Source organism: Echiichthys vipera (genome assembly GCF_963691815.1).
Source record: "Echiichthys vipera genome assembly, chromosome: 14".
NCBI classification, from domain to species: domain Eukaryota; kingdom Metazoa; phylum Chordata; class Actinopteri; order Perciformes; family Trachinidae; genus Echiichthys; species Echiichthys vipera.
Window position 1 is genome coordinate 13,860,416 of NC_139839.1, and position 27,725 is coordinate 13,888,140.

The 27,725-nt window shown below is 40.0% G+C and overlaps 4 protein-coding genes across 5 annotated transcripts; 2 read left to right on the plus strand and 2 right to left on the minus strand.

The window, feature by feature from the left end:
• The first annotated feature begins 765 nt into the window (after nt 1–765).
• On the plus strand, nt 766–3,901 carry cfap298 (cilia and flagella associated protein 298). Its single transcript, XM_083927443.1, has 8 exons — nt 766–778; nt 1,034–1,196; nt 2,002–2,169; nt 2,540–2,607; nt 2,699–2,857; nt 3,058–3,189; nt 3,302–3,397; nt 3,505–3,901. The coding sequence occupies exons 2-8, from the start codon at nt 1,058–1,060 to the stop codon at nt 3,613–3,615; spliced, it is 873 nt and encodes a 290-aa protein (XP_083783569.1). The 5' UTR covers nt 766–778; nt 1,034–1,057; the 3' UTR covers nt 3,616–3,901.
• Nucleotides 3,902–5,132: 1,231 nt separating this feature from the next.
• Nucleotides 5,133–10,983, minus strand: eva1c (eva-1 homolog C (C. elegans)). Of its 2 annotated transcripts, none has more exons than XM_083926832.1 (8): nt 10,471–10,983; nt 8,896–9,095; nt 8,459–8,582; nt 8,093–8,245; nt 6,601–6,744; nt 5,875–5,952; nt 5,689–5,796; nt 5,133–5,606 (listed from the first exon to the last, which is right to left on the minus strand). In XM_083926832.1, exons 1-8 carry the CDS (start codon nt 10,583–10,585, stop codon nt 5,233–5,235), a joined length of 1,296 nt encoding a protein of 431 aa, XP_083782958.1. In that variant the 5' UTR covers nt 10,586–10,983; the 3' UTR covers nt 5,133–5,232. The 2 variants fall into 2 exon arrangements, with proteins under 2 accessions (XP_083782958.1, XP_083782957.1); XM_083926831.1 differs by having other exon boundaries at nt 5,875–5,955.
• A 2,309-nt stretch (nt 10,984–13,292) lies between these two features.
• On the minus strand, nt 13,293–16,861 carry haus1 (HAUS augmin-like complex, subunit 1). The gene is made up of 9 exons (XM_083926586.1): nt 16,772–16,861; nt 16,514–16,688; nt 16,060–16,195; nt 15,812–15,946; nt 15,492–15,615; nt 13,873–13,938; nt 13,701–13,772; nt 13,438–13,485; nt 13,293–13,353 (listed from the first exon to the last, which is right to left on the minus strand). Exons 1-9 carry the CDS (start codon nt 16,790–16,792, stop codon nt 13,309–13,311), a joined length of 822 nt encoding a protein of 273 aa, XP_083782712.1. The 5' UTR covers nt 16,793–16,861; the 3' UTR covers nt 13,293–13,308.
• Nucleotides 16,862–18,161: 1,300 nt separating this feature from the next.
• mis18a (MIS18 kinetochore protein A) lies at nt 18,162–24,515 on the plus strand (the record flags this gene model as incomplete). Its single annotated transcript, XM_083927277.1, has 5 exons — nt 18,162–18,384; nt 19,042–19,108; nt 19,904–20,026; nt 21,173–21,275; nt 24,374–24,515. The coding sequence occupies 5 exons, from the start codon at nt 18,162–18,164 to the stop codon at nt 24,452–24,454; spliced, it is 597 nt and encodes a 198-aa protein (XP_083783403.1). The 3' UTR covers nt 24,455–24,515.
• Nucleotides 24,516–27,725: the final 3,210 nt, after the last annotated feature.

Consider the following 27,725-nt stretch of genomic DNA (forward strand, 5'->3'; position numbering starts at 1 on the left):
CTTCTTGCTGCTATTATTACTATTACTCATACAGTATATACTAGTCTTAGAAATTATAAAATCTGTAGCCAAAAAAACATCATCACTAATATATCTCATTGTATCACAGCTGTTATTGCTACTACTCATTATCGATCATATTTACCACCATAATTACTATCATTGTCATATTCTATCACCTTTGCTGTACTTGTTTCTACCATTCTACTATATTAACTTCCATAACATAAAAATCATATTCACATTATTAGCTATTATTCCAGTGACTGTTACTTTTGTGGTTGCTTGCATCCCTGGAAGTGTCTCTCTATCTGTCTTTTCTCTCTTTGTCTCTCCTTTTCTTCCTCTCCAGCCGGTCAAGACAGATGTCCGTCCTCCATAGAGCTGGGTCTGTTCTCCTGCCTGTTAAAGGGAAGGTTTTCGTTGCCACTGTGGGTCAATGTAAATCATAAATAAGGCATTGAGTGTGGTCTTTACCTACTCTGTAAAGTGTCCTGGGCTAACTTTTGTTATGATATGGCACTGTAAATACATTTGAATTGAATTGAAGTGTGTACAGTATCACTTATTGGACGCAGTGTCATTTTACCACTAGAGGGCGCTAATACTGCTTGGCTTGTTCTAATCTGCCGTAAATAAATACACGAAGAAGCATCTGGACGAAGAGCCGAATGAATCCCCGTGCAGCCTGAAGCTAGCAGTATCACATGTTGTGAACAGTGTGAGTTCAGTCTGGACATTGTACGCCCCGTCTTGTGCTTGTTGTTTCATTGTACAGGTAAATGTTGTCATTTTAAGTCTCTGTAGAGAAATTACTCTTTGCCAGCTTTAGCCATCGCATGTCATCAGAACAGCTAACGTTAGCAAGTTAAAAGCTATCTCTGTGTTTTCTAGAAGCGTCCGCACTCGACTGTTGCCATGGTTACACTGTTTTCCTAAAGACCCCGTCCGGACTCAGAAAAATCCTTCTGTTGATGTGGCCTTCAAGTCGCATTAAACTTATCTTTAACGTCTCTTTTATGTTGGTAAACAGGTGGATACTTTGATACTTTGCAAGATGGTCCAGCTGCATGTGAAGCGTGGAGATGAGAGTCAGTTTCTTTTCAACACCACTGTGGACTCGCCTCTGGAGACGGTGATCCAGCAGATTACAAACATTTACAACGGGAGACTCAAAGTGGACAGAATATGTTCAGGTGAACAAGACACAGCCTACACACTGCTTTCTGTACACACCGTGTAGGAGGCAGTGGAAGAAGTACTCAGAGCTTTTGCTGAAGTAGAAGTAGTAATACCACACTGTAGAAATACTCTGTTACAAGTAAAAGTCCTGCATTCAAAATGGTACTTGGTAAAAGTACAAACGTATAAGCATCAAAATGTATTTCAACTACTAAGAACTCATTTTGCAGAATGGACCATTTCAGAATAGTATATCCGTTTATAATTATTGATAGATAAATGTAAATATCACTTTAATGTTGCAGCTGAAAAAATTGGGGCTGACTTTATTTACTTTATATACTACTGTGCAGCTTTATCTATCTAACAATATATGTTTTTTTAATTTGTTGATAATAGTTTGTATTAATAATCTGAATCTGTAGAGTAACTAAAGTTACCAAATAAATGTAGTGGAGTAAAAACTACAATATTTCCTCTGAAATGTAGTGGAGTAGAAGTATAAAGTAGCATAAGATGGAATTACTCAAGTAAAGTACAAGTAGTTCAGAATGTTACTTAAGTACAGTACTGACAGTACAGATGTAAATGTACGTAGTTACTTTACACAACTGGTAGGATGAGAAGCTTGACTGCAGACTGCTCTCACATCATGCTTTATTTTTACTGGGTAACTGCTTTTTGGCAAAATAAAACTAGCCTGGCTTAACAGATATAAAGCAGAGACAAAAATGTTTAGGTTTTAACTACATTGCAGCACTTGAATTATTTCAGGAATCATTGGCATTGACTTGCTTGGTCATTTATGTATACCCTCAGAGATCCCAGAGCTGGCGGACCACGGCATCACACTGCCACCCAACATGCAGGGGCTGACAGAGGAGCAGATTGTGGAGCTGAAACTGAAGGATGAATGGGAAGACAAGTGCGTGCCCAGCGGAGGGCCAGTATTTAGGGAGGATGAGATTGGGAGGAGGAACGGACACGGTAAGACCATGACTCTTGACTTTAGGCAATGTAGTTTCAAATAACATTCTAAACACCTGCATAACACTATCAGGAAGACAAGTCCTTTGCATGTGGTTGTAGCTTCTGACTGCAAACTGACATTAAATCCATTTTGTGACTTGCAAATTCTGCAATTAAAGAATGTTAAACATTGTAAGTATGTAATTTCCTTGACCCAGTTGATTGTGCATCCCTACTGTGAATAAATCCACATCGCTACTATTATAAAAGGGGATGCAACCAAGCATTTCTTTTTAATTTGCTTGAAAAAATGTTTTAAAATGGTAATTTAATTTCTATACAAGCAGGTAAACTGAAAATTAAAAACATTCTGTTTGGCTTCTTCCAGCTCCAAATGATAAAATGAAAGAGTTGTTGATGAAAACCGTGGAAGAGGCAAAGGCACTGATCTCCAGAGTGAGTATTAGTGTTAACACTTAATCTTAATTCTCTTATTCAACAAAGAGTCAATATTTTTGATTCAGTCTCAACTCTCATCATCTTTCAGAAACAAGTTCAAGCTAACGTTTGTGTCACCATGGAGACAATAAAGGAAGCCATGGATCCCCTAAGGGGTGCAGTCATGATCGTGTACCCCATGGGATTGCCTCCTTATGACCCTATCAGGATGGAGTTTGAGAACCAGGAAGACCTTTCAGGAACACAGGTAAACAGCTGAACCTGTGATCAGAGTTTTCTAGAAGCTATTGGCTGATGGCCATAAGAAATTAGTTTTCAGTCGACAACAAAAGCATAAGTTCCTATAGTTACTACTATTTGGTACATTTGAAGGTAAATCTGTGTTCACTGTTTCCATGATAATATTATTTTTCTCCCTCCATTTCTCTCCATCTGTCTGTCCCTCAGGCATCTCTGCAGGTGATCACAGAGGATGAGTGCCAGCTATGGTGGGCTGGCAAAGATATGCAGAGGGGGAAAAAACTTCAGGACTACATTGGCAAAAATGAAAAGACGAAGCTTGTGGTCAAAATCCAAAAGGTGAGAGCCTTTTCCGCCTGTCTGTAGGGAGTATTTTTCATGGTTTATGGCAGGCAGTGTATTTTTGTTGTTCTGAGAATAAGTGTAATCCATTTGTTGCCATTCCATTCAGAAAGGGCAGGGGGCACCAGCGAGAGAGCCTCTGATCACTGATGAGCAGCAGAAACAGATGATGATGCATCAGTACAGGAGGCAAGAGGAGCTGAAGGTGAGGAACGGCTAAAGAGACAGAACACTCTTGATGCACGCATTAAAAGCCATGTTCCTGTTTGTACTGAAAGTGCCTTTCTAACCTTCTCCTGGTAACATTTTCAGAAACTGGAGGAGGCGGACGATGATAGCTACCTGGACTCAGAGTGGACAGACAGACAAGCTCTCAGAAGACAGTTTCAAGGCCTCACAAACATCAAATGGGGACCAAGATAAAGACTGCTACCACCTAGATCCCTACCTTCTATCCTCTACAGTTCTATATGCAAATGACTGCAATGCCTTATTATCACAATCCTGAAATGAGTTTACTGTCTATGTTATTTGAGATGTTCCAGAGAATACATAGCAAATGCGTTTATATGCCTTGTAGTGATGTCACATGGAGGCCAATGGCATGATAAACCTGTTTTATTTGAACTGAAAATCAGAGCCCTGTATTCCTTTACCAATTTTTTTCACCCTATTGTAAAGTTACGTTTTAATTATTTTCATTTTAATTTACTGCACATTGTTATTGTGTGTTTGAAAAAAAAAAAACAATCCAATAAAATTATTTTGTGTGTTAACATTTAACAATGTTTCAGAGGTAGTGATTCAACTGGAACATAGTGCACGGACAAGGATGCTACACCTTTCCTCTCTTTGTCTCCCATCAGCGGTACGCGCAGCCAGTCGGTGCTGTTTTGAGGCAGGAAGTTGCCACATACTAGATGCTCGTTCCAACTCTTGTCCCTGCAGGGATGCCGAAGTTGTAGAGTTCAAAGTGAGAGAGTTTGATTCCAGCGTGTGGAACTGTTGACTCAGTCGATGCAGTGATTCAAAGAGGAGTGTCCGGTTTCAAGGAACACTGCATTAAAAAATATATATCCTTTATACGTGTACATATAAAGGATCATTCAACTGTTTATATATTCAATACAGATAGCTCTATAAAGAGACTAATGTAGTGGCTGGAACACTATACTTTTGGGCTATGGTATGAACAGATAGAAATTTTAACGGCCACTTATGTAGTTGTACACTAATGGGCCTATGTTGTTATGGAAGATAACACAGATTTGTCTATGACTAAAGAGCTTCATTATGGAGTTAAACCTAAGGCGTAGGGGGTGAGAGCAAGTGTGTTTGGTAGTCCCTTTAGACAAACTGTAGGTGTTGATGACAGATCACGTTCCCTGGTCTTTGGTTTATAGTGATAATAGATCTGTTATCCCCTTAAGGAATAATCAGTACAGATATAGTAACCAACATTAGACATGTAAACAAAATATCAAAGGTAATCAAAATGGTTTCTTTTGTAAAAAAGGAAAAAAAAATGTTTTCCTGTTAAATGGTTTTATTATGGTGAGTTTTTCCTAATCTTAATTAAGCGTCTAAGGATACAGGGTGCTGTATGCTGTACAGATATGTTGGCTACAAATATGAAAAATGGACTTGATCTGAATGAACGTTGCAGCTGTGTGTCTTCTGTCAAGATCAGGGATTTTGGTCTTTAATAAACTGTATTTCAACCTGAAATCCAAACTTCATTTGCCGATGGATGTGAATAAAAACTCAAACTTAAAACAATTACAGAATTTATGTGTACACCCATTTTACAGCATTAAACCCTGTTTATAACCCCTTTACAAAATGCTAATACTGCATTTTCACCAAAACATTACGTTCTTCACAAACTGAGCTGCAAAAACGGCAGTACACAACAAATTTCACAATGTATTTATATAAATATATATATATAACATTCTTGTTTTGTTAATCATCAAAGGCTGAGAGCTGCTGCAGGGAATCCTGTAAGGTGCCGAACAGCAACCATGTGTCACAGTTCAGTTAACATGAGCTGCCATTCAGATATGCATTCATCCATATCTCCTGCATGATCATCTCTCTGCGCTCAATCCTCTCCGCCCTTTCGGCTGCCTCGCTCACATAAGTCACTTCCTCCCAGCCGTATATCCCCTTCCTTTCTGTGGCTGAGATTAAAGAGCTTCCTGTTCCCTCTTCGTCATCATCATCATCTTCTTCTTCATCCTCATCATCGTCCTCCTTGCAGTTCACAGTTTGGCTACAAGACTTGGGTGCGAGTCTCTGATCTCCGAGCCGGCGCCCTCTGCAGGTCACTCGGACCGATACAGCCAGCAGTGTGAGAAGAAGACCAACACACACGCTGGAGGTAAAAAGCAGCGCTGCCATTTCTGGATGATCTGCATAGAAAATAAGGGAGGAGATGTATTAAACATGGATTATATGCGCCTTCATGAATGCTTTCCTGTGAATGATGTTTACTTTTGATGTAGGCGTAGGTCAAGAGAGAGTTGCTCATCACGGCTCCTGAGTTGTCTGGCCTCCTTGACCCTTTGGGGAAAGGCTCTTCGGAATCTGCAGGAAGAGCTGCTGTGAACATGAGAAGTACGGTGTCAGATAAAATGGCACAGATGACCTGAAATTGCAACAGATGGCACGGATAGTTACCTTTTTCAGTGTCCACAGCAGGAGAGGAAGTGGAGCTGAATATGGAAGGGTCTGCCTCCTTTAGTAAGGCCTGCGGTACTACTGGAGGGAAGACAGAAAAGACCATCTTTATATTGCCTGGACAAATCGATACAGATTATGTGACTGTGTGCTCGTCAATCTAGAGTAGATCATTCATCAGCACGCCTACGCCCAAACCTCTGGACAAACTGGGCTCACAATGGAATGACACTTTCATATTATGAATATATTCTGTCCCAATTGTGTTGGGAACCGGTGTACAAGGTTAAGAGACGGTCAGTTTTGTGCTAGTTGGAGCCAACAGAGCCAGTCAGAAGAATTCCGTCAACCAAGGCTGAAGTCAAATGTCCAAACTTTGACACATGAACAATGTTTCCGCATGACCTCACTGGCATTTGTGCCAATCCCAGGAAGTTTACCAGGATGCCAGCCTCAACGGGCAGATCTGAGCTCACAGTCTATTGTTTCCCCGCTACTGTGTTGTTGGGTGTGATATGATAAGAACAGCTGATCAGCAGATAAGAATCTACAGTCCCAAACTACAAATGATCGCTGAAAGAACTGTCACATAAGGAATGAGGCAAAAACAAAGGTGACGCAGGCTATGTATAGAATTATATCAGGAAAGCCTATTTTGAAGCCTCTTTAATTTATCAACAGGCTTGTAATTGTATCTTAGGAATGAGGAAGCAGAAAGAGTCCTACCACAAGAATAGACCACGCTGAGGTACTTCCTGGTTCCTGGAAAGCAGGGGTCCCTCAAGGTCTGGTTGCCGATAGCAACAGCACACTTCTGTTTGCCGTAGCAGGACTTAGACACCAAGTGTACAGCGTCGTGGTTCAGACACTCTGGAGGGAACAGCAAAGATAAACTCAGAGAGCAAGTCATTGAATAAGAAATGCAGAGTTTGTATCTGTGTGTGTGTGTGTGTGTGTGTGTGTGTGTGTGTGTGTGTGTGTGTGTGTGTGTGTGTGTGTGTGTGTGTGTGTGTGTGTGTGTCTGTGTGTGTGTCTGTGTGTGTGTGTGTGTGTGTGTGTGTGTGTGTGTCAGTTGCAATAGGATATACTGTAGCACATAGTTAACTCAGTGCATCGATGTTAGTTTAATGTCATCCCCAAATAGTTTTTGCTTATTCTAAAGAATCCAATGTCCACATAAACTACTTTAAAAGGTTTGTTACATTTCTAAAACTTGTATCAGTTGGTAAAATTATGAAATATAGGCGTTTATCTCATGTCATCTCCTGGTATGAAAGCAAACTTTCGAACTAGAAGAAAGCATCGGTGTAGTCAATACCATTAACGATGGCTGTGGCACACTCAAAAGGAATGCAGTGTTACTGATGTTATTAGTTACACCTGTGCTTTTTCTACCACTGCATGTCAAAATATCTGCTGTGAAAGAAAAAAAAGAACAGAGGCTGATATTTCCATAAGACTTTTACTCATGTCACCATCTGCCATAGGCTCTTTTTAATGAAGATAACTTTGCACGTCACAGTACGAAAAAGTACAGTTGTAAATAATAAAGGTAATGACGGCCGAATCCAATTTAGCTGCTTCGGTTCTAGGGTCCTGCTAATGTGCATGTCGGCTTGCTGTCCCACTGTTATGGTTTATGGGGACACTTGGGATTAACAGAGGCATGTTTTTGGTACCAACGTTAGTAATAACACCTTGGATTGGTCTACAATGACAAGGAAAAAAACGTCTGTCGAGCCATGGACACTACTTATTTTAGAGGACACAGATACACACTAAGACTCCCGACACTTGAATAAAATGTCAGAAAGTAAAAATAGTGAGGGGATAGGGAGTGATTTTGAACACAGTCCTATTGTTCATAACCCTTAGCTTTGAACATAGCCCTCTTTCTGTTTTGCGCCACAAAGTAATCCAGCTAATTTCCTGCATAATCTGATTTAATGAAACATCATTGAAACTGCAAAAAAAGACACCAATGGATGCTCTAGAGGGTCTTGTTTGTTTACAGTAACTATTCTATGGTTTTAAAATGAATGTGACAATTATTAAATTATATTAAAAATGCTATATATTGCCCATTTAAACTAACTAGTGAAACATGTAACTTACCTATCTTTCACTTTGTAACATAGTTTCTTAAGACATATCATGACTGGCTTACATCTGTTAGTTATCACCGCGTGAGAATACAGAATATCCCGTTGACTCTCACCAAATGGGGGTGGTCTTGTCAGGTGCGAGGGGCAAGTGTCGGTCTGGCCCAGACTTCTCCCGTAGACAGCTGCATAGATGATCAGAACCTTAGGGGGCTTACAGCGCAGGATCATAGTCTCCCCCTCACACACCACATGTCTTTTGTGTTCAGCTGAGTGAGGGGAAAAAAACAAAGGATGAAGAGGTGAAGGGAGTGGGAAACTGAAGGCTTAGGATCGGGGGGAAGGGGGAATATTTTTGTCCCTATTTCATGCAAATCCACCAGTAAATGTATGAGAGAAACTGATGCAGAAACAGTTGACTGGGAGGGGATATGACAATAAAAAAAGGCAGGGACAAATGGGAATAGAGCTGCTAGACTCACTTGGTTTACACTTGTATTTCACGTGGAGGTATTTGGTAGTGCCGGGACAGGGGTCCTTCCCAAACAGCAGGTGGTTGACAGGCAGCTGGCAATCTCTGTGGCTCTGACACTCCGACAAAAGCTTCTGCGTGGCAAAAAAAAACAGGGAAAGTCAGCATTTACCAGTTTACATGATTTGATGTTACAACCCACAGTGAGCACAATGTAAACAAGATGCAAAAATGGATGACACAACTGGCTGACAAATGAAAGACAGTGGGGTGTGCCTTCATTAATCTAACAGTCAGCAGCCAGCTCGTTTAAGAGTGGTGTGTTTGCTACAAAACTAAAACACATATGAGGAGGAGAAAACGTCTCTGCTAAATCAGCTAAAACTGGTGAACATCCACTTATACACAAGTGACTCAGTGCTGTATATCCCACACATAAAAATGCACCTGTAGAGCAGTAAAAGCTGAGCAGCTGTGGTTTTGCGCTCTGAGCAGAGGGTCCCGGTCTGCTTTGCACAGCCGTGCGTCACCGCTCCCGTAGAAGGCAGACTGGATGGAGATGGTGGAGTGACGTGGACAGTGGAGTCGCAGAGGCTGTCCGTCACACGCCTGAGCAGAGTGACTGGTGATGATCCTGGACAGGTAGTCTGCCACACAAAGGCATTGGTTAGGCTGGAATGCACATGGACACTAAATTTTTGATGTGTTTGTTGATCGTCTTTACAACAAATTTACCCTTGAGTACTACTAAAGAAACCTTGACCTTGGTGAACCTCAATTTTACACATGGTCTCCAATTAACTTATGCTCAGCCTGTGGAAATATTGGCTTAGTGTCCTCCGTTGCTCTGGAGGGAGCTTTCTAAAGTTTGATAAAGTTAATCCAATGATATCATCAGGTTTATCTCAGCTTGGTCGTTAGATTTAAAACATTTAACAGAAAGCCTGCATCACAAATTGGCAGTGTGTGGTTTGAAAGAAGCTATCGAGTTACATTATGGGAAAATGTAGGGTCCAACATTTTTTGGACCTTACCCCATACTAGAGAATCAGGCCATTTTATCCATTTATTTTTTCTTTATCTGTCTCTTATGAGCCCCCTAACTTTATGGAAGTGCAATACAAAATCACTGGAGTACTCCTTTAACTTCACTTACTCATAAAGGGGACAGACAACCACTGGGACCCTTAGGAGAGGGTGTGCTGCCAAGCGGCCCATAAAATCTTCTATAACTGTACTTAAGAAACAGACACAACAACTAAAGAATGTCACTATAAAATGCAACTTAATACAACCAAAAAACTTGTATTTGTTAAGTTGTTTTTCCTACTGCATCAGTGGTTTCGGATCAGTTTGTTTTCCCTCTTTGGAGCTCTGTTAGTTGTCTCAGGTTGCTCTGAAAAAGTACCCATCAAAGTGTTGGCTGCCAGATCTCCTTCCTGGCTGGCAAAATCCACCAACAGGCATTGCCCCACCTTTGTTGCATAGTGTGTGTGTGTGCGTGTTTGTGTGTGTGTGTGTGTGTGTGTGTGTGTGTGTGTGTGTGTGTGTGTGTGTGTGTGTGTGTGTGTGTGTGTGTGTGTGTGTGTGTGTGTGTGTGTGTGTGTGTGTGTGTGTGTGTGTGTGTGCGTGTGTGTGTGTGGATATGATTAAGTTACCCCTGATTCAAAGTCCCTTATCTTGAGATGTTTGCATTATTTGTTTTATAGAAAAGGACTCTCGCAAGACTCAGGAGTGATTGAAATAGACTAGATGGACAGTCTGAACAATTAAAAACAATCAAACACAACCAAAGATGTCTTTTTACTCATCCCGCTGTCTTTTACATGAGCCTACCCCTTCTCAGGTGTGCAGTCCCATGCCAAATATCAAACTGGTATTTTAGCAACACTGGCAATGTGAGAAAAAAACTAGAACCCATGAGCCATACAAATAAGTGAATAGTAACAACACGTTCTGTTATCTTTAACCCTTCTCATCCAGGTGCATCCCCTTCCTCCATCACCATCATCACCATCTTACTTGAGAAGTCAGCCAGTCCAGCCATGCGTCTGGTCCACAGGAGTAAAGTCAGGTAGAAGAGGCTTTGGCTCCAGTTTACTCTGTGGCAAGGACGCGTCCAGCTCATGACTCGCATCCCCTGTTTCTGAGATCATATTAAAGAGACTCGGAAATTCTCTGCAGGCTGCAGGACTTCCTGAAAAGCCCGTACAAAACGCGTCATCTCCTTATAGCCTCTGCGCACTGATTAGAAAGTATAGGCAGAGAAAGCCACCGCTTCATCCGTCCATCCGTCTTCCTTATCCCTGATGAAGAAGCCCAAAACAGCGCCGGTGTGCTGGGGAATAAGAGCAGCCCCCTGTCCCCACTCTGCAGCAATGGACCACAGAGGAGGTTAGAAATAGCAGCTGCGCAACAAGTTGGTCCAAACTTGACAGACGAGGTGATCAACCCGACGTGTGGTCACACTCCTGCAGTCCGACTCCCCTTCTGTTTCAACTATAGGTTCCAACGCTGCAGATTTGTGAATAGATGCATGTGGAAAACTGAAAGCGACTTACAGTAACAGCTGTGCGGGAATTGTGGTGTGGGCGTGGCAGATAAAACTATTTTAAAGGGGAGAGAGGGGCAATGGTATGACGCACTGGCATGTTGACTTTCTGGATTATGGCAGAATGCTTTCATTCTGTGAGGTTTCTCCTTTGCTTCTTTTCTCTTCCTTACATCCCACTAGAAACTGAGGAATTTGAATGTTTTATGTCATAACTAACGGGGTGAATTGGTTTAATAACCATTCTGCCCTATACAGCCACAGTGCAGTAACTATATGGGAAAAAATTAATATATATTTTACTGTCAAAATAAGTGACTATTTGGCACATTGATGATGGATTATCATGCTTTACCTTTTTTCCAAATCTATCCATATTTTCAGGCCAAAAACTGTGCAGAAATCATGTTATTAGTGATTTTGTAGTTAATGCACTTGGGCTTTGTAGGACGGTGTTCCTCTCTGCCTTTTCATTTGATTTATTGTTTCTGTCATTTGTTGGATTTTAACATGTGCAAATAAAAGAAAACTCAAACACCTGTTTCAGATAGCTGTAGGTCTATTTGACTTAGATTTGTTTTAATCTGATATTGGCCTCATCATCTATCTATTTATGGAAGATAGTCTTTCCCGTGCAAAATGAATAATGTAGTCATTGTAATGACTAATGTAATCATCATGTAAACAAGAAGAGAGGAATACTTAACACAGACCTGGAAGACAAGGAGAAATGCTACAAAAAAAAAAACACTTTTCAAAAAATACTTTTCTTCAAGAAAGCAACCCTCAAATTAGAAGGCAAAGATAGCCAGATATAGTGACCAAAAATAGACATAGTGTAAATTATTCTTTGTGTGTGTGTGTGTCCCAAGTTGACTTTCAGTGGATTGATATTTTGATTCTGTTTCTTTTCATAAACTGCTGTTAGCCTAACCACCGTGCCTTTGAATGAAGCAGGGGGCCTACTGGGTAAATTGCTCCCCCGGCCCACATCCATGACCCACTCCATGGTAACGGGTCGATCTACATGTCAGGCTGCAGCGCAGACCTACAACAGTCAAACTGACAGAGACGTTCTGGGTCTCCCCGCTCAGCTCCAATGGTGGAAGACTGACAGGGGGAGGAACTGAGAGGTGATATTTTGCATACAAACTGGACAACAGGCCCCCTAGTTGCCTCCATTATCTGTACTTTAGCTTTATGCACCCAGGGAGTGGCTCCAAAACCCCTTTCATGTGCTGTTATCCCTCCAAAGCCTGTGGAATTTTGTTGTCAAACTGAACAATTTTCCTGCACTTTGTTGTTAAGGTAAGATTCAGCCTTGTATTGGACAAAAAAAGTGAGTCACGGAGTAAATGTAAGCAACTCTTAACATGATTATTCATGTTTTGAGGTATGATTATAAGTTCTGAAATATGTATAGTCTTATGGAAACCTACAGAAATAAGAATTAGAAAAAATGTCATTTGTCAGCAATCTACAATTCCAGTTAATTACTGGATGTCTTTCCACTTAAGTTATAAGTTAGAAATGACATACAAGTATAATATGTATACCATAATACAACTATTAGTGTTCATGTTATTTAAAATAAAAATCTTTAAAAGATGCAGTACAGACAACCTAAAACATATCGTGGGTAAAGATCCATATGCATCTGTCATGCAAACTCAGATCAGAGCAAAATCCTCACATGGCATGTTGTTCAAACTTGTTCAGTTTGGGGACACAGCCCCTCAATTAGAGAGCAGAGAGACTAGAACATAAAGACAAAACATTTGATTAGTTTTAATGATGTTTTGTCACAAACAGGAAGAGGGAGAGATAAACTGATTAGGTCAAGTAAATATCTCCATTTTACATTTTTTCCCTTGATTGTGACACAAATCAAAATATTTGAAGTTTTCTTTTAAAGCACAATTCTTTCAAAGGAATCAGCTGTGGAGAAACACACATTTCCAGTAGGGTGTGGGGTGTGTGTTTGTGTGTGTGTGTGTGTGGGGTGGGGTGGGGTGGGGGGGGGGGGTTGCTTTATCTACTTTGAACATTCAAAAGAAGGTCAGGGATTGTTGTGTGATTTGTAGAAACAATGTTAAAATCCAGAAAGACAGATTGCCAGAGGGAGCCGTTTCAACTTGAACTCCCCAAACTAATACCTCACGGCTCAAAAGGTCTTCAGAAGCAGACAGGGGTTGGCTGTCGCAACACACGCAAGAAGTCACCATGGCATAGAAACAATTCCTTTATTATTTTTCAAACGGAGAGGTAACAGCCGAAAAACACATACGATTTTACCGTTACAAACATCTTCACTTGAAATCCATATTCTTCTCAAGTTGTGAATCAATTGCGGCCTGTAGTTGAGAAAACACAAAAAATAAAACGTAATCAACCACGCCTAATCCATCCATTGATGAATAAACCGTTGAGATACTCACCAATTCCCTTTTCGCTTCTTCTATTTTCACTTGCGCAAGAGATGGGCTCTGTTGTGGTTTAGGAGATGAAAACATTTCATAAGGTCAAATACAGAATCATAAAGTTGTTTCCAAATAGCTAAATGGGATTCATCCAGTTCTGTCAAGCTGGTTTCATTAAGTCAAATTTACACACATACAAATTTATTTAATATCAGTTCAACAATAAAAATATTTAGGATGTGAAAGCAATTGTTGGACTGTTACGAGAAAAACAAACGTACTGGGCTTAAGTCCATGTAAGGCTCCAGTTTCTTTTTCAAGGGAATTATTTCTTGTTTCAGGGTGCTGACTTCCTACAGGGAGAAAAACAAGATGATGCGTTTTAAACCCTGACAGCAGAAAGGGTTACCATGACATTACCAGGATGCTCGACTGTGTAACAGCTGAAATTACCTCAGAGAGCTGCACAATAGCCTGGTGGGTGATAGACTTGTCCATGTTTCTGGATACAAGTTGAGCCTGCAGGATTGATAGAAGAAAACAGCAAACCAAGCTCCATCACAGAGCTCTATCATGACTTCTGCTGCATCACTGTAAACATCTTCTCCTGACAACGGGCATTAACTGTCCTGACCTGTCCGCAGCATCACCTCTGTGCTCTGAGGACTCATGCACCACAGAGCGCCTCCCTGAGTGTCACACACTCACCAATGTCAGTAGCCATAAACCCAGAATTTGTATTTTAAAATGTGGAATACCGAATTCACAGTACAAGAATTTAACAGTGCAATACTCTGGCATGAATACTCATGTATACATTTCATCACTTGTTTAAACTGGCTTTTGTCTCATTTGTAATTTTGTGTTTTTAAATCTTTTTTTTATTGTATTCCAGCGGTATTTATTTTTTGCTTGCTTATTTTACCTTGTCTTATTTTAACAATTTTATCATGTGAAGCACTTTGTGACTTTGTCTGTAAAAGGTGCTATATCAAATAAACATATTATTATTATAATTCTTTATACTATTCTTGCATTTTAACAAATATTGTAGCATACTTTTTTTTTTTTACACATTTATTATTTGTATATATTGTTATTATGTAATATAACACACATATTGTACATACTTATTTCTTATAATTTCTTTAATATTTCTATAATCTATTCTAGAATGAGAGCAACTGCACACAATCCAATTTTCTCGCGGAGATCGATAAAGATTTTTAACCCGAGGCAGTAACTTGAGGTCCACAGTCTGTCTTCCTGAAGGAAATAAAAGTGGTCACTCCACAGAGGAAAGAACTCTGCACACCAGCTGATTATTTGCTATTTGTCAGAGAGCATTTTCTGCACCCTTGGTGCCATTTTTAGAAGCATGACGGGGAGTGGCAAAATGATTAAGCTATGAATCAATATATCTGCATAACCTATTACATATAAACATCAATTTTAGCACCCTAAAGTTTGTGTTATTTCCCATTGCTATATACTGGGAGGGTCTTCTAGAAGATTCTCCTAATTGTTCCCTTCTAACTGAGGATTTTAATGCCATTGGTTGTTTGATTTTCATGTTTTCTTACCGGTGGCTGAGGACAATAATTGATGCCTCTTCAGGCTGCATAGAAAGTTGTCATTAGTACAATTTTGCTTGATTTTCTAACCCAGAGCAAACCTCCTGCTAAGATATTAATATTTAAACAGGATGGAATGTAACACATTATATATCTGGGTATTTTTCACCTTATCATTTTCAATAGCAGTATATTGTACCATTTTTACCCACTTCAATCTGTTCATCTCCTGGGCACTGCCGAGGTGCTGTTGAGCAAGGCACCGAACCCCCAACTGCTCAGGGCGCTGATCACTGGCAGCCCCCTCACTCTAACATCTCTGCTTAATTGCATGTATAGGTCGTGTCTGTGCATGTGTGTATTTCGGGCCTGTGTGTGTAACATGATTAATAATAAGAGTGAAAAAATTCACTTTCCCCGTTGCGGGATAAATAAAGTAATTCTTCTTCTTCAATCCACTTTGCAGCCATTAAATACAGGTATAACACCACAACATACCTCTGCCCTCTCCCGCCTGCTGCTGAGCTCTTTATCCTTTGCCGATACAAAATCCATGTTGAGCAGTCTTTCCTCTGCTTTAGCGTTCTCCACTGACTGTGATTTGACAGTTTTACTGATATCCCTGAAGACAATTAAGAACACTGATTAGGGATGATGCAGAGTATGCAGCTTATGTCTGTTGTAACATGATGTACCTACACACAGTATGTCACAGCCCAGGAGTCATGACTGTGTGTATGTTTTTACTATAGCAATGGTACAAAGCCTTAGTAATATCAACGTGTCAAAGTCATAATCCTCTGCATCCGTGTTCTTACTCCTGTAAATTGCTTCGCAGCACCATCGTAGCAGCTAGTCTCTCTCTGAGGGCTCTGAGTTCCCTCTCAAGTCTCCTGTTTGACTTCTCTTCTTCCAGCAGTCCGTTGGTGAGGTTGTTCACTGCTGGCATAAAGCTAAGACAAGACATAAGAGTCCAGCGGTAACTTTTCACATCTTTGAACAAAGAAACTACCGACTACAAAATAGTAGCAGTAAACAGACTTCTAAAAGCCCAACGACATTGTACCTGCCCAGCGATGTGTCTCTGACTCCAAGCACCATGGCAGTGTCCACTAAAGCAGACAAGTAGTCAGCGGCAGGCTTTGACAAACTTGCACCGGACAGGCCAACCCCTTGTAGAAGAACATCACGGAGATGAGCACCTAGACGGAGGAAAAACAAACATTGAGTTCTGTGAAAATGCTTTGAAGACCTTGTGATGTGAATTATTGGACTGTCTTACTCTTGATTCATACTACTGTATCTAGATGTTATTATCATGGACACTGTGACTTGCTGCTGCATAGAGGAATTATTGGATCTCTGTAAATCATAAATAAGTCACTGTGGGATCTAGACCTACTGTATACGGAAGGTGTCTTGAGATAACTTTTGTTCATCATCGTCTGTTATGATTTGGCTTACCGACTACAACTCACTTCACATCAAAACTGTTAGCAGTGGGAATTTCAGTCTCACACCTTCAGCCTGATACTCTGATGCTTTCTGTCTGAGGTCTTCTGTGAGGAGAGCTGTGTCCCTGCACCGGGCTTCGCTGGTCTGTGCCAGCTGGTGCAGGATGTCCACCGTCCTTGTGTTGACCTCAAAGTGTGGCACCGGCTGATCCCCAAACACTGTACTGAGCCAGCTGTTCACCTGAGGGTCGACATGAAACAGGAGGGTAAACAAACGCCAACGGCAGTCACAGCATTAACTTACGAAGTCAAATTGAACATTACCGTCTTTATTTTCTCACACATGACGAATGAAAGGGCAGCAGAAACCACAGCAACTACTGTAAGCTTCCTAAAAGGGTGAAGTGGTCCCGACCTGGAGCTAGAAAACGACAACAGTGGCTTCGCGCCCCCGATTTCATTCTAGTCAACTTCCTGCTTATCCGCCAATGAGAAGGCGAGGCAACGTCCTCGCTACTTTTTTATTTTTTTATTTTTTAAACAACCAAAATTTATATATTTTTTGATTAAACAAAAATGACAAAAATGGTAACTGGTTGAATAATTTAAAAGAAAAACAGATGACAAATTACGTAAATACAAAACAAGAAAGCTGCTATTACGTCTTTCCGGTTCACGTTCCCTTTTGGCTACCAAAGATGAAGATTAGATCAAGATAGCTCACGTCGGTTCCCATTCAAGAATTAAATCAGTCTGGGTCTTAAATTATGAGAAACTGTTTTTGAAATAACCACTGAACAATTCATTTTTTCTCCACAACTTTATTTTCAAAATCTTGCAAACATCACGTGACACACAATTCACACATATATATATATATGCTTTATATACTGTAAAGCAAATATATATATATATATATACACATTATATACATGTATATATATATATATATATATATATATATATATATATATATATATGCTTTATATACTGTAAAGCAAATATATATATTATATACATGTATATATATATATATATATATACACACAAGTATATATATATATATATATATATACGTATATAGCCCTATCAGTGCCTATATGAAAGCCACGATACCCCCTTTGAAATAGTCACTTTGTTTTTGCTTTACAGTCTGAAATGATAATACGTTAAAAAAAGTTTTTTATAGCGTGATTTTATTTACTTGAAAACACAATAAGGAAAAAATAGCGTAAATAAATGATAAAAACAAATAGAAAATTGAAAGGTAGGCTATGCAGTCCCATTATCTTGAAAATCGTGTAGTATACCAGCTGTATAAGTATTTTTCTCCTTATTAATTTGTCATATTCTGTTCCTGCTGTGACAAAAGAATTTCCCCGTCTGCGGGACATTAAAGGTTTTCTGATTTTGATTTCTGAATAATTTGAATGGACTCAAAATAATTCCGAAAGTCAATTCCGAAATGAGATTTTGAAAATTTAGTCAGGGATGTGAAATTTTCCAGGTAGAATTTTATTTGGTTGACAATCCACTGTATTGTTTTGTTTTGGTTTTCATGGTTCGTACGTATATATCCATGGGCTCGCCTCTAACATACGAAAGCGGAGGTACACAAAAAATAATCTCGCGTCGTTTGGTCACTTCCGGGTTCTCTTCGATGTCAACAACCCGCGTAAGTTCGAAACAGTTTGTTATGGAGAGACGCGTAGAAATGGCGGCGAGAGAAAAGTCGTCGAAACACCGACAGCCTGTAAACACCACGTTTCAGTCTAGTATAGACTCCAGCGCCGTCGAAGACAACTTATTTGGCCAAGTAGAGGAGGACGGTGACGATGGACCTGTGGTCTTCATCTGCGGGAAGTGCAAGTTGCCTGTTGGGGATTCAATGTCCTGGGATGGAAGTGAAGACAGCCAAAACCAAATAAGATTAAAGCGTGAGTATGGACACTCGCTTTGGCTTCTTTGCTTTCGTGTCCAAATTGAATGATTTTGTAGTTAAGTTAACATTACATTTAATTCATTGATAATACAGTTGGGTGGCTTACCAACCTGCAGCTCCATCCGAAATTAAATATGGTTTGGTGCATTCAAAAGTATGGAGGACTAAACATGACTTAAGTCTCAATAAATAAGTACACGTATGAATAAATAAATAAATGCTGATATAAATGAATGAATACAGAATTGCATAATAAATGTATCAATAAAATAATAAATTAATGAATAAATAAACGAGTACATGCTTTACATTTATTTCTACATTTTTGTTCACACCACATTTATTTATTTCTGTATTTCTGCGTCCATATATTAATGAGGTCAGAGGTACCTTTTATTCATGCATTATTTTAATTTATTAATTTATTTCAACATTTATTTATTTATTCAGTCATGCATTCATTTATTTATTTATACCTGTATTTATTTTTTACATTTATTTATTGAGACCTAAGTCACGTTGAGTTCCCATACAAATGCAGTTGTAGAGGTTGGGGATTACCCATATATCGATGTTACCCATATATCGATGTTACCCTATGAATACAGGGCTGCACTACACTGCTGACATGTTTGTAATGTTTTGGTCATAGGGGTCACTGACAACGTTGTGGTTGGAGAGGATACTCGCCTGCACGGGGCAAGCAAAAGATCTCTCTGGTAAGAAGCTGCTGCCTAGCAGTGAGTTACGTATCATAATCAAATAATAAAAAAACATTACAATAAAAAGTTATGCATTCATCATTTCCCTGAGTGATAGTTCAGAAGTAACATCAGCAAAGTGTAAAAAACAATTAAATGTGTTCATTAGGCTCCAGGATTGCCCCTGTCAGAGTAATATTATACTATTAACTCACTGCTTTTAAACGCATTGTTTTTTTGGGTCGTTGAATATATAAGAATGCATCATATTTTATAATATGTGTTCTGTGTGAAATCTTAATGAGAAAAGTAACTAGTGACTATAGCTGTCAGTTACGTCAACTGTAGTGGAATGAGTGGTAAAAGTTTCTCTAAGTTGTATTAAATTACTGCACTTGAATAAGTCACATTCCACCATTGGTCCTGCCCCATACACCTGGGCGTCAGGGAACCAAAAGATAACACTTAAATTTATCAGGCTTACTTTTGTTTTCCACTCATTTGAATTAAGTGAGACAAAAGCATTGGTCATTTGTTTATTTATTCATGGTTTATTTGATAGGAACAGATACAATATTCATAAAAACAGTGGGGGAAAAATAGTGTTTATAGTGGATGCTGTTTTGAAACACCTGACCCTAGAAGGGCTTTTATTTGCTTAGGGAACTTAAAATGATCTATGTACATCCTGTGTCAAATCATGTAGTGTAACTTTATTGGAGGACCATATAAGGTAAGTGTGTTTGATTTATGTAAGGGTAACTGCTGGATTAAATCTATGCTAAAAATGTTATCTTTTTTTCCCCTCCACAGTTTGATCGTGGATATATTCTGTCGAGGTTGCAACTCTGTGCTTGGCATGGTTTACTCATCCACGCCTAAGAACCTGGACCACAAGAGATTTGCGTTCTGTTTCAATGTAGCAGACATTGACAGGTATGTTCAGAGCTGGGATTAGACACAAACATCAGATTAAATGTGTGTAATGTGATTTTGGTCTATGTCTGAAGAGAGCGTAATGATCAAAGCCTGTCTGTGGTCTTTGTTGCAAAAAGTTATTTAGTAAGATGTTAGTTATCTGACAAAAAACAGAGAAAACTGTCACCTTATTTACTGTATGTAGAGACGTGAGGAGTATCTGTTTTGTCTTGAAACTTGAAAACATGGACCCCCACATAAAGAAAATGGTGTTATCCAATTTGATCTTAATAACACAAACATATTGTCATAATCAAGTAGAAATACAAACCTTACTTCGATGTGGAAAATACAATATCATATCTTGACACCAATTTTGTAGCTATAGAGTGAATTTACTGCTTTTTTGTGTTTGTTGGAATATACAACAACAACTAAAGGAATTAAAAGCCAGACTTAGTGTTTATTAATAATAATAAATTATATACACTCCCCTGCCACCGTATTAGGTGCACCTGGTGCTTAATAAAGTGCCACTGCTGTTACCTATCTGCTAGAAAGTAGGTGGTGTTCTCCTGCATTCCTCTGTTGTAACCAGTGGTTATTTGAGGTACTGTTGCCTTTCTATCGGCTTGAACCAGTCTGGCCATTCTCCTCTGACCTCTGGCATCAACAAGGCGTTTGTGCCCACAGAAGTGCCGCTCACTGGTTATTTTCTCTTTTTCTGACCATTCTCTGTACAGATGGTTGTGCGTGAAAATCCCAGTAGATCAGCAGTTTTTGAACTGCAGCAGGTCGTCTTGACCATGTCTACATGCCTAAATGCATGTGGTTGCTGCCATGTGATTGGCTGATTAGAAATTTGCATAAATGAGCAAATGGACAGGTGCACTTAATAAATTGGCCGGTGAGTGTACGTTTGATAACAAGGTGAAATAAGATGAGATATGCTGTGAATTGTGTTCCAATATAAAAACTGTATTTTAAAACCAGCAGTCCAATACCACACCACAAAATGACTTCCACATAAACCATAAACTTTACAAGGTTGGTGTTTATGGTTAGATGTATAGAATTGTGTTAATTGTACAAGTGTTAATGGTACAGTAGGTATCCCCCCATACCTGCATCTAGTAGCCTAATTTTACACTGAATCTCTTTCAGCTACGTGCTTGGCTCTGCAAGCCAGATGCTGGCAGCAGAGGGCCCCAAAGAACAGCCAGTCACACTGGAGTACAGAGGCATTGTTGAGCAGCAGCTGACAGAGGTAAATTACTGCTGCTGCTTTTCTTTGTCTATGTTTTCTCTGATATTGTTTTGCAGTGAGATAAAACGCTTCATCCACTGAGCAGAATGTCTGCGCTCAATGATTTGCAATGTGTAACCATGACCATTTCTCCAAACACAGGTAAAGTTAAGTCCTTTAAAATTATATTTTTGTGTGATTAAAAAACTACAGATCTGTCCTGCACATTTCCAGTTATGAGTCACTGTTCTCTGTGTTGCCTTGTCTTGCTCATAGTGCTTTCACATTGCTTTAGAGCAGCTCCCTCTCATTGATTGTCAATGCACAGGTTGTACTAATGATGACATCAGCGTAGTTCTGTGACGGGCAGACGTTTGTATCAGACATTACCTCATCTCACCATGTCACCCCCTGCAAAGTGATTAAGTTTTCATACCATTTTAGATTAGATTGAAATAAAGAAACAGGTTTCATTCTAAACATCCAAATCCATTTCTGTTTTTAATTTTCTGTCTGTTTTCAACTTTGAATTACTTTTCTGTTTGTCACATTGGTATCATCATGATAATGTAGAGGAGTGTACTTACATTTTTTACTGGGATTGGTTCCCAAAATGATTCCAAATTATCCTTTGTTTAAATTTTTTTTTTTTTACACAAAACCACAGATTGGCCAATAGGTGGTGATAGTGTGCAGGAGTACATGCCAGCCCTCCCACACTCTTGCACCACGGACAATAGATGTAATGGGGAGCATGTTGAGGAATCTTTGTCAGAGGAAAAACATGTTTTGATCATGAAGTGTCTTTGTCACTATAGCCGGATGTATGCATGTCAATTTTTTGATTATTTGGCAGTTGTTTCTGAATTTCAGAAATATTTGCAGGTGACAATTGATCCACTGCGTTATGAGATGTTATCTATGTAACAACTGGTTATAGACAAGAAGGGGGTAAAGCAAGCGAACAAACATTTCACGCAAGCATTAGATTTGCATTTTGTTTTGTGCACACCAAGTTAGTACTGTGTCATTAGTCTGTCTGACTGATAGTGTTCATGTATAATTATCTTTTGTGTTTCCCTCAAAAACATAAGCTCTTTAGTTTGTCTGACGCCCAAGTCACTGATGTCATAATGTTGCTACACCATGTGTCACTCAAACTAAGGGCTGCACCGTGTCATGACATGGACAGGCTTACTTCATATTTTCTTTGGTTACTATTTAGGTTCCCACTTAAGTCCACCCTGTCATTGACTGTGTTTAGTCGTGGTGAGTAGGCTTAAGATTAATCTGACTATGGTCACATGCTGATTGTATTAATTTTATTGGGGTTTGTAGCCATCAAGCATTCAAGCCCCACTGGCGCATTGTAACAAGATTATGAAGGACCTTCGACTGGGTCAAGAATTAAAATCTGTTTCATCGTCTGTAGGCATTAATCATTATGACTTTAGACTTTACACAAGTTCTACTTTATTTTTCATCAGCATTGACACAAACTAGGTGAATGAATAAATTAATAGGCTTATAATATCAATGTATAATGGACAGTAGCACCAAGGAAAAAAGTGGATTGGGTGTACTTAAAAAAAAAAGAAGAAAAAAATGACAATTGTATATTAACGCCAGAACTTCACCGTCTTGAAAATTGCTTTAGTTTTTTGCACAAAATAAGTAGGAACACTAGTTATCTGTTTTATTGTCTTGTTATCAATAGTGTACTTATGCATTGACGGCAAAAACAACACGTTTCAGATGAAACCGTGTTTGCCGAATTTATCTGAGGGTGCCAGAGTTTTGTTTGTTTTATAACAACACTGCCCCATCTATTTGACTATAACTACATTTCTGTATTTAATTAAATTGGTGTGTATATGCAAATGGGGGTTTATATTATACAATAAATGCAATGCATTAGTTCTTCATCCAGTCTCTGTTTTAAGGAGTTGATTGGTTAGTAGATGATGCTTTATTCGTCACAGGACTAAAAACCCAGGGTTAGCCCTGGAGTGACCTCGCTAACCCCATATCCTGCTTCGTAGTACGAGCCTCTAGGGTCAGTTGGAAAACAAAACTGACACTATAGAGAGGATACGAGAGGACGGGGAAGCACGCCTACAACCAATCCGCTACAAGTATCAGGAGATGTAGCTAACGTAGGTGACAAAGACAGGACGTACGACTGGGTAATATGGAAAAAATCAAATGGCACATCATTTTTTACCAAATACTTCAATATCGATATAGGACAAAGTATCGATGCCTTCGCAAAATATTTTCACCGTGAGATTTTTTAATATTCAGCCGTAATGTTGATATAAGGACTAGGGTAAAGGCAGATAATCGAACAGTCTGGCAAGTTCAGAAAATTGCATTACTTCACTGTAAAAAACAGGAAAATGCAACATAATCTCATATCCCAATATCCATATGTTGTTATATCGCCCGCCCTAACAGGACGTAGGCATGTCACGTGTACATGTATAGTTCTTTAGTGTGCGTGCATAATGTCAATGTGAAACCAAAACTACGGCTCAATAGTTCAATTTAACAAAAACGTGAATCTTGGTTCCTACTCTCAGGTGTGAAAAGGCCCTTGGTATCAGTAGTTACAGCTCAGGTATCGTCATTGGTGTTCATTTGGAAGGATACTCAGCCCCACCTTCTTTGTCCTCAGATATACAGATATATATATATATACTGTATCTGTATTCAGGCTCATCCACCCTTCCACCATAGTTGATATATTCAGTCTGTCTGATTTCTAGACACTTGTTTGGGTTTTTATCATGTACACTCACTGACACCCACGTTATACCCTCCATCCCCATCCATCCCTGACCACTTCCCCTCTGGGTTTCGTCATTCCCCCTCGCTATCTCCCCCCCTTTCCAATTATCTTTACTCCACCCTTCTTTCTCCCTCGCTGCTTCCTGGTGCTCCCTTTATTTCCCACCTGTCTATTTTTTCCTCCATTTCTTCTCCATCCTCCCTCCTTCATACCCACCTATTCCATCCTCACTCTTTACTCATTTTTCTGCTATCCTGCCCTTGCTGTTCACTTCACATACTGAACCCATACTGAACTGAACCCCCCCCCCCCCTTCAATCTTTCCCAGATGAAAATGCTGGTTATGTCCATGGCACAGAGGCTGGAAGAGATCGACATTGGCCTTCAGGAGGAATCCGATGTGGCATGACAGTGACAAACGTCATCCTGTGTGGGTGGGTGCTTTGTCCAGGTGTTGAACGTGACTTCTCGTCTGTACCTTCTTACATTAATGCTTCCTCCTCACAAGTTTCATCTTAAGCACATTCCCTCACTAACACGTTTTGTCCGAACCTCACCTTGTGTGTACACACACGTACACTACACAAACACCCACACACAAAGTATCCACTCCGCTTTGTCCTGATTACTGATGGTGAAACAAAGACCGCCTGCGCATGTAATCAATCATGTTGTCAGCTCGGGTCCTGTGGCTCATGGCACCATCTTCCCTGCGCGTCTCAGTGCGCAGTGAATGTACGTTGTGAGCAGAATCTTTATTTGTGCAGCATTTCATCAGGCAGGCTGCACACTCAGCAAAATGCCGTATTGATCTGGCCACTCGATTCCACAAACACTTTTTTTTTTCTTTGTTCTCTTCCTCAAGCATGGAGCCTTGAAGGATTTCTGTATATATCCTTTTTGTTGCCTTGTGGCCAGAAGTGAACAATATTTGATAGTTTTGTAGTGGGAAAAGACTCATGCATCTCAATTAGGCACATTATTTGATATTTTTTCACTTCAGAATTATCTAGAGATTTTTTTGAAATATTGCCAGAATTTTCTCAAATGAACAGCAATTTGCATGCCTTATGACTCATCCTTAGCTTATTTTTGTTTTGTTTGCTTATAGTTGTACAAGCCTGTTTTGTATGTAGTATGTCTGTAATAAAGTGTTCAACTGTATAAATTCAGACATTAAATGTTTTAAATGTTTCTTTTTCTTTGACTTTGCAGTAAGATTGTTGGGGATCACTGGCTCACACTGCTTTGTCTCTATAAGTATTTCTTGGATTTAAGAGTTAAACAGCAAGTTTAAGGTATGGGGGGGGGGGTGTAATTATACAGTATATTAAAATCTGAATGTTTGTTTACTGACTGACCCCTAATGTGCCTAGCAACACTTTCTACTAAGGCGAGAAAGCTGCTACATGCTGTACTGCTTGCCCTCCCTCACCCACAAGGTTTCATCAGCCTCACAGAACAACAACACTTAGAAACGGCCAACCAGCACGCTGTATCCAAGGGCAGGTTGCGATGGCAACTGAGAGCACGTGCTATGCTGAGTGCCTGTTGCCATCTCGTCATCGTGTTCACTGCTGGAGGAACAGCCATCCAGCTCGCTGGCCGGCACGCCTGTCAACAGACGTTATCCCCCCGCTCATGCTCAGACATACACGGGGGAGGAGTCCTGAGTGAACCCCCCCCAACGCCCTAATCTCTGTGTGATGTTTTTCTCTCTGCTAACCCCACCCTCGCCCATCTTTCTCCCTCCCCCTACCTCAACTGCGGGGGAAAAAAGGCAAAACAACAACAAACAAGCCAGCATGGTTTTTGTTGTTCCTGGTGTTGTTGTCTTCATACAGTCCTTGCTCAGGGATGAGGTGCCTTCATGCATCCGCCACAGAGAGCGGTTGATGCAAGCCGGCCAGCCAGCCAACTGTCCGGATGTGTGCTGTTATGCCCTATAACAGACTTATTTTGAGAATATTCCCCTGTTTGTATTTCCATTCAGAGCAATAAAGCTTAAAGGCTAGTGTTGTGTTTGAAGTTTGCGTCACCATGAATGTCCTCTGAACTCATTTAGCGGTTTTATATATAGGCATGGTGTTGCTGAATGCATTGCACTGCTGAGTGTAATTATTGCACCGGTTTCACCCCAGTCACCTCTTAATCTCAACCAATCATCACCACCCAAACCAAGACCAACATAGAAACACACACACAACACACTCATGCAGTCAGTACATCTACACACATTTTACAAGCACTCGGGGACAAAGGATGAATAATGCAGAGGTAGCGTCTGAGTGAAAGTCGCCTCCCCTGTTTCCCTCCTTTTCACCTTCCCCGAGCAATAAGGAACCAATGTTGCCATGGAGGCAATGAAGCCTCGGCACACTATCAGCCAATTACAGCCTCGGCTGTGTGAAACAGGAGACCAATGGCAGCTCCAACTTGTGCTGCTGTTGCCACAGACACTGAGATCCTATTGGCTGTTCTCTGCTCTTTGATTGAATTTCTGATCTTGTTTTTGAGAGGAAAAAATATCTCAAGGAGTGCCACCTGTGTGCCAACTTACAAAATATGTTTGTTTTTCCACAAAATGAAAATTATTACCAGCTCAGAGAAAGAAAATTGTCATGTTTAGGCTTTTAACAGACCTAAATTCAGTTCTAGTTTTGGTGCTGTAATAAAGTGAGCAATGAGGAAATGAGGCTGTATACACTGAGGTGTGTGTGTGTGTGTCTGGGGTTTTGAAGAATTAAAACATGGAAAAACAACCAAATATCAATAATGGCCATTTTAATCCGTACTTGTATTCTTCATTTAATTGCAATTTTCTGCCCTACCATCATATTATTTGGGTTTCCCCTGACAAAAGAACCACACCCCACTAGCTGATTGTTGTTTACCACCAATTCCTGGTTCAACACTTGATTCTCCAAACCCACTGGTTGATTTAGTCTTTTATCCGTGCTGCGCATGGGAAATTGCAGTATCGGTTAATTGAAATATGATTGATTTTGTTCATAAAATTGTATTTACATGGTGCCTTTATGTAAAGACTATCTACATGTTTAATAGACTTGATCAAGTACACATGTTTAATCCTCTTTATTTCTGTTAAAAATATGAAATGAAAAAAAGTTGTGTTGTACTTATTTATGTGATAGAAAAGCCAACTGAACTTTTGACTTTGGTTGATCACCACTACTTTTCCTCTCATGGTTGGTTGCTTGACATATGCTTCACCTAAATCTGTTTGGATCCAAAGTCACTAAGACAGTCTGGTCTCATCATTGTCTTTGTGTCGCACACAGACTAGACGGCAGGTCATTTAGTAGACCCCTTCATCTGGGAGGTTAAATTTCCCAAATTAATCTCAGGAATTGGTGGGTGTAAGATGATCATGGTGTCAGAAGCATGAGCCTTTTTCGTTTCATTAATCACCTTCATCCGTGTCTGTGAACGATTGAAACAGGATAGCTGGCCAGTCAGAGACTCGTCTAACGGAATAACCCAAATCCCCTCTTAGTGCTCAAAGCTTCCTACTTCATTTAGCAACATCTGCTGGTTTGTTTCCCCCACACATCTTTGTGCACACAGATTTCTGTCTCTCACTCTCTCCTCCTCGTCCTCTGCCTGTTTGAGAGCTGCTGAGGAAAGCAGTACTAGTAAGTGACGTTGAACCAGGATGC

Excerpts from the sequence above, each read along its gene's own strand:
- cfap298 (XM_083927443.1), top strand. The coding sequence starts at position 1,058 with ATGGTCCAGCTGCATGTGAAGCGTGGAGATGAGAGTCAGTTTCTTTTC. Across the intron at positions 3,190-3,301 it reads TTGTGGTCAAAATCCAAAAG|AAAGGGCAGGGGGCACCAGC; the intron begins GTGAGAGCCTTT and ends CATTCCATTCAG. Across the intron at positions 3,398-3,504 it reads GGAGGCAAGAGGAGCTGAAG|AAACTGGAGGAGGCGGACGA; the intron begins GTGAGGAACGGC and ends TAACATTTTCAG.
- haus1 (XM_083926586.1), bottom strand. The coding sequence starts at position 16,792 with ATGTGTGAGAAAATAAAGACG. Across the intron at positions 15,947-16,059 it reads AGAGACACATCGCTGGGCAG|CTTTATGCCAGCAGTGAACA; the intron begins GTACAATGTCGT and ends GTCTTGTCTTAG. Across the intron at positions 13,486-13,700 it reads CTTACATGGACTTAAGCCCA|AGCCCATCTCTTGCGCAAGT; the intron begins GTACGTTTGTTT and ends AAACCACAACAG.
- eva1c (XM_083926831.1), bottom strand. The coding sequence starts at position 10,585 with ATGCGAGTCATGAGCTGGACGCGTCCTTGCCACAGAGTAAACTGGAGC. Across the intron at positions 6,745-8,092 it reads GACAAGACCACCCCCATTTG|AGTGTCTGAACCACGACGCT; the intron begins GTGAGAGTCAAC and ends TGTTCCCTCCAG. Across the intron at positions 5,797-5,874 it reads TGCTGTGGACACTGAAAAAG|CAGCTCTTCCTGCAGATTCC; the intron begins GTAACTATCCGT and ends TCATGTTCACAG.